This window comes from Mus pahari, chromosome 1, assembly GCF_900095145.1.
Source record: "Mus pahari chromosome 1, PAHARI_EIJ_v1.1, whole genome shotgun sequence".
Classification (NCBI taxonomy): Eukaryota; Metazoa; Chordata; class Mammalia; order Rodentia; family Muridae; genus Mus; species Mus pahari.
In genome coordinates this window covers 159,362,258-159,373,246 of record NC_034590.1, presented here as the reverse complement: position 1 = coordinate 159,373,246, position 10,989 = coordinate 159,362,258, and the positions used below count along the sequence as shown (strand labels likewise).

General features: G+C 44.6%; 1 protein-coding gene across 1 annotated transcript in view; it reads right to left on the bottom strand.

Moving 5' to 3' along the window:
* Positions 1 to 616: 616 nt before the first annotated feature.
* The window catches only part of Cfap58 (cilia and flagella associated protein 58), a 96,286-nt gene continuing 85,913 nt past the window's right edge, over positions 617 to 10,989 (bottom strand). Inside the window, exons 16-18 of the mRNA XM_021206686.1 lie at positions 7,843 to 7,962; positions 5,477 to 5,610; positions 617 to 1,332 (exon numbers count right to left, since the gene is read on the bottom strand). Of these exons, the coding sequence (XP_021062345.1) occupies positions 1,221 to 1,332; positions 5,477 to 5,610; positions 7,843 to 7,962 (366 nt within the window). The 3' untranslated portion in view covers positions 617 to 1,220. The remainder of the gene's footprint in view (positions 1,333 to 5,476; positions 5,611 to 7,842; positions 7,963 to 10,989) is intronic.

Genomic DNA, 10,989 nt, shown 5'->3' with positions numbered 1-10,989 from the left:
GAAAGGATCATAGGGTGGCAAGCATTCAGCACCTGCTGTCTCTTTATCCAAGGGCTGCCACTGAGTAGCAAGGGCATGCATTGCCTACAGCCAAGGAGAACCAGAAGTACCCCTTCAGAACAGCCATTGGCTGACAACCAACAGTTACCAACACCCTTACCCCCAACAGTGGAAATCACGGTCACTGAACACAAACGGGACACTCTCGGCTCTCATGTTTCGCTCCTGCTGTTTAGCTCACCACTGGGTTGCTTGCCCCTCAAGAATTTAAAAAACAACTGCAGAAATCAAGTTATTGTAGAAGAGGTGGCCATGGCATTGCTAGATGAACATTTTAACAAGGTAACTGCAAACTGCTGCCCAAGTCTTCTCGGCTTCGCAAAAAAGAACTCACCGTGGGGTCTGTGGCTCCAAATGCTGTCTGGCAACCTGAGAGCCAAGCAGACCGTGGGGCTAACCAGCTCCACTGCCAAGCACAAGGCCTCTGAAACCCAGAAGTTGGCTCTTGCATTTCGCTGGCTTGGATCCTTATGTTAAACATGTCTCACAGTCATTTTAAATTTTAATGACATGCTCTACCAAAGCAAAGATCAAAATCTTTACAAAGAATTTTTTTTATGATGAAGTATTTATTGGCATTTCTTCTTCAGAACAGATTTTCCTACCCCAGGCCTGGAAGGATGTCCCACGTGGAAATCACTCTCAATATACACTTTTTGAAATCCCAGTCATGTGTCCTGTTTTCCTATCTCATGCTATGACTTGCTAATGAGGAATAATTAAAATAGATTTTCACTAATAAGATGTGAGGGCATGCATTGCATTTTTAACATATAAAATATTTTTTGCATACAAGACCTTCAAGTGCTCAAATATCTATAATAGAGAAATTAATACCCAAAGCTTCATCCACCCCAAGTCTCTAAACCTAGTGCATTTCTAGTCAGCTGATGCAACTGTAACAAAAGATCAGCTTTATGCCAAGGGCCATCTTAATTAAAGAGCTACAGTCACAGTCGGTTACTGTCCGTGAGCTTCAGGAACGACATCATCACTTGTATATACAAGACACTGATAGCTGTCCATCCCTTCCAACTCCGAAAAGCTGGGCACCAGCTTTTCTATCTATCTATGATTTGAGGGATTGAAGGCGATTCCTCCATAATGTTCCAGTGCAAATTTCCTGAGCTGTTGAGCTTGAGCCAGTCAGTAGCTTCCAGTTAAAATTTCACCTTGGATGCCTGGTGGAGGGGAAATCCACCCCCAGTAAACCGAGGGACAGACTTCTTGGGCTCTGAGAAGATGTTGTTCATCGACATCCTGTCCTTGTTTCTATAAGGGAAAAGACATGATTAACTTCCCCAACACCTCGTTCCTCTTCTAAGTCTCATGTTCTGTAATTTCCTAGGGTAAGCTACCCACTGAAAACAACTGATTAGGGCTTCTGGTTGGAAATCTCATTAGGCGTTTTCTGACAGCATATAGAATTATGGGGAGATAATTAGATATGCAATATTTGCTTCTACTGGTGGTCCAAATATGGACAGAGGGCCTCATTACAGCATAGATACTGCCTTTGGAGCTTCCTGGCGTGTCACTGTCTTCCTGTTTTAAAAATATTTGTTTAGTTCCAAAGATCAGTCAGAAGAGCCTTCCTCTTGGCTTAGATATAATGACTAATTAGTTGATTATCACCTGGTCCATTTCCAAATTCTTGTGAAATGTTAGAAATATTTACTCCATGTAAAGTGTCTTTATCAAATTTGGACATCTATAATGTACAAACTTTCCTACGACTCCAGACAAGCATCAGAATGTACTAGAAACAGTCTAAGATGCAAGAAAATCTGGGGAGATTAAAAAAAGATGGTATTTTGGTAAAAAAAAATAAATAAAAGGAATTCTGCCTAAAACAAATCTGCAATATATTTTTCTATATGGATCCCTTTTACACACACACTTTCACACATACATACATGCACACACACATATGCCCACATTCACACATGTGCATATATATACATATATACACATATTCACACACACGCATGACCACACACATGCATGTACATACACATGCATGTACACACACATGTACTCATACAAACACACACACATACACATCTCTTTCCTGCAGAGGTAGCATACAAGTTACCTATTTTGAATTATAAAAGGTAAAAATTAAGCAAACTCTAAAACCAAAATCAGTTAGATGGGCCAACTACACCTGATTGATCTTAGGGGAATGAATATTGACTTTAGGGAAAGAGCCTGATCCTGCAAAGTACAGACCAGCATAAAAAGCAAAGACTAGAGGAATCCAGTGGAGGGACATGGGATGGATGTGGCTGGGATGTGGGTGGATCTCATGGAGGGATGTGGGTGGATCCCTTGGAGGGATGTGGGTGGATCCCTTGGAGGGATGTGGGATGGATGTGGCTGGGATATGGGTGGTGAAGAGTGTCTGAGACAAATGAAAGAAGCCAAAAGGCAAAAATGATAGGAGCTGCTGTTTCTCAAGGGTGTGTGTATAGAGAGCACCCACAGGGGAGGTTCTGAATTAGTCCATTTGGAAAGAACCTGGAGAGCAGTGCTTGGTCAATTTGGCTGCTCCTGGTAGATTTGATTTCTTCACTGTGAAAGTCCATCCTGCACAAATAGGACAAAAGGCTCTGGCTCTGAGTGGATCCAGCAGAGGCTCCTTCCTTCCCCCACTTTGGCAACTCTGTCTAGCTCCTGACTAGATGTTAGATGCAGGCAGCCCTCACTCCCCCTTCCCTGCACTTCCTTGCCTTAAATAACCTGAATTTTCCTTTCTGAAGGAACTTAGGCTTACTGCTTCTGGCTCGGTCTGAGCTGACTAACGGGAATGCTGTCTCCTCTGCATTATCTGTTTAATGTATTTATAGACCACTATAATGACTCCCTGCAGCCTTCTCCTCCCAGTCTACACCATCTCAGCACTTTTGTTCCTGCCTTTGCCTATCTTCTTCAGCACCTTAATCTTTTTTTGCTGTGTTCCTCTGATCTCTTCTCCCTGGCTTACAGATGCCTCGACTGGAAGGAACCACCAGTAAAACCAAAGCCAGGTCAGGGGGCTGAGAGGGAGGACAGGTGAAGACAAAGCCTGAGGAGCCAGGCTAACCAACAGATACCTCTGAATCAAACAAAAAGGTTCTGCGGCTCGCCACCAAGAGTGCACGGCTACCAGACACTCTAAATGCAGCTAGTGAAAGCAAGCCACAGAATTTTCAGCTTGATTTAAATTTGTTTAAACTCAAAGAGCCAAACACACACACACACACACACACACACACACACACACACACACACACACTCATACATTCATGCACACACACACACACATACACACTAAATACATGCAACTTGAACATGTTTTTTGAAAAGGAGGTTAGGGCAAGCCAATGAGCTACAGCCTGAGGTGAACTGGTTCTAAAAAGATAGTTAACCGTTTAACCATGCTAGCTGTTTGGAGTTGTGTAAACTATGTCAGTGATCTCCAAGTGACTCTAAGGGTGTGTGGACCCTTAGAGACAAGTGGGATGACCCCTGTCATGGAAAGAAGGTATCAAGAGTCTAGTTGGGCTTTTCTCTTTAAAACTAAGCATTATGTCTTACTTAACATTACAAAATGAAGACAGCATGCATGCAGCCTGCAAATTAAAATATCCTGAAGGTAGACCTGAAATGGATCTAAAAAGCTTTTCTAATTTAAAAAAAAAAAGGGGGGGTATATGTCTGTATACATTCAAGGGGGAGCAATGATTTCAAGAATCACTTATTGTTCAGAACGTGAGCTCAAAAAACTGGAAGGTCTCAGAGCTCAACACCTCCCTCACAAGAAACCAGCCCTATGATAATTTATCAGTGCAGCCTCAAGATAGCAGAGCTGATATGGTCCTCCGCTGGCCCACACCGTGACCTACCTATATAACCTAGTGTTTCCATTCCGCAACTCCTTTACCTATGAGTCCCCTCTTCCCCCTCCCTTCCCCCTCCCCCCCTCTGTCTCTCTCTCCTCTCCCCTGCCCCCATGGTTCTAAAACTTCAGTGTGACTGAAAACAACCCTCAAAACTTCAAGTTGCCAATGCTAATGCTGAGTCCAGCTACCAGTAAATGGGGTCTTGGAACCTGCATGTTTAATCCATTTCACTACAGACTCAGAGAGTCAGTCAGTCACAAGACCCACATTGTTAAGACAGACTTCTCTAAATCACGGCAGTATTTCACTCCACAGAGGAACCGCCATCTAAATGTGGACCAGGGGAATATTCTGATTTACAAGAAGGGCAGATTTTTACTGGCAAATGAATTTGCATCCAGTTACTTTATATGCTGTTTGCTGCTAACGGATTGTGGGCAGATGCACTCAAACCATATTTCAGCCTGTCCCTGAGGTGTCCATGCAGATGAAATACCAAATATGACTTTCAGCCTGTGATGGGAGTCATTGTGGAATTAGCTGGATCAATTTTGGCAAGGCCACACCATCAGGCCAAGTTTCAAACTTCCTGATTCAACTGGGCTCCTGCCCTGCTCCCTGGGAACAGGGGAACGGCAGTAAAAATGCTAAGGGAACACTTGCTTCCCAGCATTCAGGCACCCCAAACCCAGCATGTCAACCTCAGCATTTATATCTTCATATCTCCGTCTCCTGGAAGAGGAGCTGAGGCCAACGCCCTACCACAGATACCTTAGTCAGTCACCGAACATGGATGCTCAGAGTCAGTCACGTCTACAACATAGGAAATGTTCCCAGTCACAGCGGTGCCCCTGCATTACGAAAGCCGTTGGAATCCTGCCCCCTCCACAGGTCTTAACTGTGGGTACGCTTCAGCCCAGGGAAGGCTGGCGATTGAGTCTCATCTGCAAACACTTAGGACCTGGTCATTGGCAAGCCATGAGGACAGTGTGTGTGGCCGGGCAGCCCTGTTCAATCGGCTATGTTTAGTCCACCAATGAGCAGGCATTGGTGAATCCCTGGTAAGTCTCTAAGAGAGGAGAAACCTATGTCAGAATTTTAATGTGTTATGAATTTCTGGTTGCTTGACCCTGACTCAGTTTACCCTACAGAAATTGGCAGCTCTGAGAAATTCATCAAGCTTTTCTTTCTTCTTTCTTTCCTTTCTTTCTTTCCTTCCTTCCTTCCTTTCTTTCTTTCCTCTTTCTTTCTTTCTTTCTTTTCTTTCTTTCTTTCTTTCTTTCTTTCTTTCTTTCTTTCTTTCTTTCTTTCTTTCTTTCTTTCTTTTTAACACAGGGTCTCACAGTGTTCTACTGGTTAGCTTGAAACTATGTGGACCAGGCTGGCCTTGGACTCTCAGACATCTGCCTGCCTTTGCTTCCTGAACGCTACGATTAAAGGCAAGCGCCACCAGTCCCAGCCCCTTCACATATTTTCTTACGATCAGATAGATACCAGACATAACGAGATTAGAACATTGGACTGAACCTTACTTCTGAACAAGTTCTTTGCGTTTCTGAGCCAGGTATTTCTTCTTTAAAGACATCAGTTCACTGCCAAGTTTCTCGATCTCATACTTGTACTCCTGGCTCTGTGACTCGTACATATTCAACTCCGATGACAGAACCTAACGCAACATGGGAAGCAGTGTTAGTGAAGGATGCACAGGGAGATGATATTCTTTTCTGAAACACTTGTTTTAACTTGGCACCACTCATCCCAGGGGCCAAAGGTGCAGACCACTGTCCAGACGGGGTTTCAAACAACAACAGCATGCTTCCACATCCTTCCACATGCTTCCTCATGCTTCCACATGCTTCCTCATGCTTCCACAGGCTTCCACATCCTTCCACAGGCTTCCACAGGCTTCCACAGGCTTCCACAGGCTTCCACAGGCTCAGGGCCCATACCTGGCTATTAATCTGGCTGAGAATTGATGACTTTGTAACCAAGTGACAAACAAAAATGAAACATCATCCCATATTAAAAGGAAAGCCAGCAGCAACATTCAAGCAGGCTTATTACAAGTGGAGACAGAACACAGACACACCATCGAAAATAGCTCTTAGCCTTTTAAAAATACATTCAAGAGAAAATACCACTAGGCAGTTGGAGTCTGAGGATTACAGTAAAAGCCCTTCCGAAAGCATCTCCCCATTACTACCACTAACCAGGCTTTACATGGATGTGTAGACCAGGGTGGCTGTTCTGCTAAGTGTCTGCCATCCTTTTCATTCTTTGGGGCTACTCCTGGGCTCTCTGTGTATCTCCGCAGTGGGATGCCTTATCCCTAAAAGGCAGGGAGCTTGAGCCTTGGAGATCTTAATGCAAGAGAGAGGCTGTAATAAGAAGCCTGACTCCCACCTCTCTCCATGACTGGGTTCAATGAGTGTTAAGGGATACAAGCTGCACTAGAGCAGAAATTTACTCCTCCAAACAGGGAATAAAGGATGCCAGAGCTAAGCTGTGCGCCCTACCAAAATCCAGGCAAGAAAGGGCAGCCAGTTGTTATAAGGGGCATACACTTGCTGTTTTGAGGATAGTCATAAAAGCAAGATCATCATTTTGCCAGCTTGTCTGCTTCTGAACTCTTCCCTCTTAATTGTTGTGAATATGATTATGGCCATGCCGGCTGCGCCAAAGAACATGATGTTCATGTTGAAAGAAAAACCTGTCTCAGTGGTTCGATTCTTAGGAACAATGACCCTGTTTTGAGAATCCAGATAATGGCTTTGCTCTGTGGGACTTGCTCAGAATCTCCCAATCCCTCTGCTGCAAGGTGTTGCATTTTATACGGAGCTGAAGACAAGGGTTTCCTGAGGTAAAGGATTGCTGTAACACAATGCCCCCGAGGGAGCCATTGAGGGCTGTCCAGAGCCCACTGTGGAGAAGACAAAGGAAGCACGAGCTTTTCTAATTTATACTCACCATGAGAAAACGAGAAAGAAACATTTTTTTTTTGGCTTGAAATATTCAATTGTTTCAAGAAACAAAAGTAATCAAGACTGTGTGCCTTTTGCAAAATTCAAATTATGTCTCCGGGTCCTCATGTGAAATGAGCACTCATAGTAATTTGAAAATTAATGTTCTAATTAGATTGGCTGTGTGTGTCCTTTTCACCTAAAAGAATACACTATTATAATGTCTCATTTATGAAGAGGTCAAGTCTATACTAATAGGGTGTCATCTAGTTCACTCCAAATAGAAGGTTAGGATTGTCACCCTTGTTGGGCAGGGCAGAAGTCATCTGACCTGAGAATACCATGGACGTGTGTGTGAGCAGAAAACATCTCTGGTATTCTTAGTGACTGCTCACTCACAAGATAAAGCTAAAAGGACAGTTTGAAGATGTGCAGTTTTTGAGACAACTTCCAAGAGGCACACAGAATAATAAAATACTCCATGTCTCCAATTGAGGCTTTTGTGTCACTGGGAAGGGAATTGTGCCAAAGAAAAAATTCTTTTTGCATGTTTCATCTCCCTTTCATGGCTATTCATGTGATAAATGGACATGAAGCAAGACCCTGAGCACCGGTTGGTGCTTTGCAAATGTTTATTATGGGTGGAAAGGAATAGCAGGAAGCTGCTTTGGTGTGGTAATGGACTTTGGTTTGGCAACGGTGTTTAATGTTCTTGTCTACCATCTGAGCTGTCTAAACCATCCTGTGACATTCCGTGCAAGTCCTTCCTCCATTACATCGCTACCTTCCTTACTCATTCATTTCTTGGGGCTTACTCTCCTCCTTCTGGGATCATTAGAGTCTAATGAACTCTGAGAGAAGCTGGCTGGATGGTAGAGTGTCACTGAGCAGCCCAGGAGTCCCCTCAAGGCATCTGTCCTACCAAGAGAGGGGCTCACTTTCAGCTGCTTGGTCTTCTCCCGCAGTGTATGCCGGTAGATCTGCAGCTGCTCCGCAGCCTCCGGGCCAGGCTGCCGGGCCAAGATGTGCTTCAGTTCCACATACAGCTTCTCTTTCTCCTGGGGAAAGGCATAACCAGAAGCAGAAATTAAACAACCCGCCCAAACTTGCACCACAGGGCCCCATGGTTCTGGAGCCTTCTGAGCTGCTCGACAGATGCACGCTAATGACATCCACTCGGGGTGGCTGTCACATCAGTGCCTGTCAAAGACCTAGAATGTGCTCAGCACTTGGAGTCAAGTGATGAGGGGTGAGACAAACAAGCATGATAAAGGTCCTCTCTCTCTCTGGACGTGTGATCACAGGGCAGTGCTGTAGGGTCCAGTGACTACTATCAGAGGTGGTGGGGGAAGGCATGCAAAAACATCATTTGCAGGTCCTCTCTAAGCATGAGTAGACACTTTCCCCATACAAGGAGAGAAGAGACTCCATGGTGGAACAGGGTGTGACTTTAAAAGTCCATGGGTTCTCTGAAGGCGTTACCTCGAAACAATGAATCAAGGAGACAAGTCAGAAGAGCCCAGATCATGGTGTGAGTCTAAGCTGTCTTGGGAACCACAACTTTCAGGCAGTTGGGAGTTAGGAATGAGCATGCCTGGTAGCAGAAGCAGCTCGCAGCAGGGGGAACAGTTACAGGGCCTCCATGCAGACAGAAGACAGGGAAAGAAAGTCCCAGGAACATCAAGGGAAACACAGGTAGATGGGAAGATATCACTGGAGTGGAATAAGTGGGCTTTGCTGAGTGGTCAGACACATGTGGAAGGCAGGAACCCAATGGCTTTTGAGTCTCTGATGTTTGCCCCTGTGTGGGGGAAGGGAGAGCCATCGTGATGGAGGGAGCAAAGCTGGAGAGGACGAGAAGTCCCAAAGGCTAAGTAGACCAAGGCTGAGGTTACTAAGCCTGGGCCATGGGGCATATACCTGAAAGCTGGAAATACAGCCCAGAGTTGGAAGCCAAAGAGAAAGCTGGACCAGAGCATTCAACTCCCTGTAGTCCTTAGCATACAAGAGGTAGGTACAGAACAGAACAAGAAAAAAAAAATCTGAATGGGGGGGGGCAACTCAAGAGTGTCTCAAGACAAAACAAGGCAGACGCTTTAGAGGCAGGAGAGATGTTGCCACCAAGTGAGAGGAAGAAAAGAAGCCAGAGAACTTCCAACAAGTCCGAGGAGAAGCAGATTAGCCACCTTCCCAGGGCTGGTTTCAGTGGCATATGGGAATCCGAAATAACACACACGGAAGAGAGTACCTCAAGACACATGAGGATGTGGGAAGAAAGGAAATCAGGAAATGGCTCAAGGGATGGATAAAAATCCTAGGAAAACTGGAGCAGGCATATTTACAGGACTGAGAGAAAGGATTTCGCAGGAATCCGAAAAGTGCCAGCTTTTCATAGCTGACGAGATTTTAATCACTGGTGACGAGTTTTCAGATCTTTAAACTAAAGGCATTACACGAACATAGAGTATTTCAGGGTCATGTCCCATTTCTAGATCCTCATATGCATAGAGCGGGGTAAACCAAGCAGGCAGTGATAAAGGCTCACGTATGCTTTTAGTCTCTGAGCATTGTCATCCCCTGCAGGTCATTATGCTAAGGGGGAAACCATGAGAAGTGCAAGCCCACATGTTAAATAAAACAACCAATCAAATGGAAACGGATTTCTACACAGAGCTATGCAACCTTGGTGTTGACACCCAATATCTATTTTTACCAGAGTACATAAAATCCATTTGTAAAACCATAAAAATCCATTATCTAGGCATTGTTACCATTTGTTTTAGGTTTTTCCTTTCCCCTGGCGAAATTTGAGAATTTTTATTATAAATACATAGCCCAATCTACAGAACAGTGCAAGAATTAAGTGTCTCCATAAACCCACTCACCAAAAAATGAGAAGTTGCCTTGGTAAGACATCATTCTAGAAATGATAAGAAAACTGGAAGCCCATATTAAGGAAAACACGGACAAATAGAATTAGAGTGAGGTGACTTTCCTTTGTCCTATAACCCCTCCTGTCACACCTTCCGATGCACTCATCGCAGTAAATGGATACAGCCAGCAGAGAGAACAGTATCAGGAGGTGAGTTTATTTTCTATAGCCTCTTAACGCCGTCTCCGTTGGAAAAAATAACACTTCTGACAAGGCTCCAAGATTCAATTTGGAGAGGCTGAGACCTGTGTGGCGAAGCCCATGAAAGTGTTTTGTTCATTTCTTTCAGCTCACCTTGCTTTCTTACAGACACACCGAAGGTGGAAAAATAAAGGACCTCGCGATGATGAAGGGGAAGCAATCTGGCTCAGGACGGAATGATCTCTTGGCTGGAAAGACCATCTTACTCCGAGAACCATGAACTATTCCCCATGTGTAATGTTTCAATTACTCACGCTCAGCCGGGAGTCAGGACACAGAGAAGGAAGTTTAGAAGAAGCTGATGCTCTCACCCCACTTCAGAAGGGGGCAATGTCAAGGTCCTCGGGAACTACTGATGCCCAAAGTCCCTCCCAAGCAAGCATATGCACCCTAAAAATCACCTTCCCTATAATTCAGGGGGCTTGCAGATACACTATTTCTTGTAAGGGGTGAGGGAGGAATCTGGCTCAAGCTAAGCTACAAAATTCCTGAAGACCACTCATCAATAAAAGAATCAAGTAGAAGGTAAATCAGACCCAAAGCCACCACAAAATAAGTGTTGAGAGTAAAGGACGACTCAGGCCCACTATCTCCTCTCCACGGCCCCTGAGTACGAGTACCTTGATGCCGAGTGATTGATACTTTATTCCACCACATCCAGTTTTGTTTCTCAAAGTTACAAGATGAATTATAGTGACTCTGCCCTAAATAGCTAAGTGTGGGCTGGAATGATGACTCAGTGGTTAGGAGCGCTTACTAAGCTCCAGCAGAAGATCAGGACTCAGCACCCACGTGACTGCTTACAACCAATCAGTTCCAAGGAATCTGGTGCCCTCTTCTGAACTCTCCCAGCACAGGCATACACACAAGACACCTACTACATGCTGGCAAAACATTTATACGCATAGTGTAAAAGTAAATCTTAAGAAAGGAAATAGAGGGGCTGGCAAAA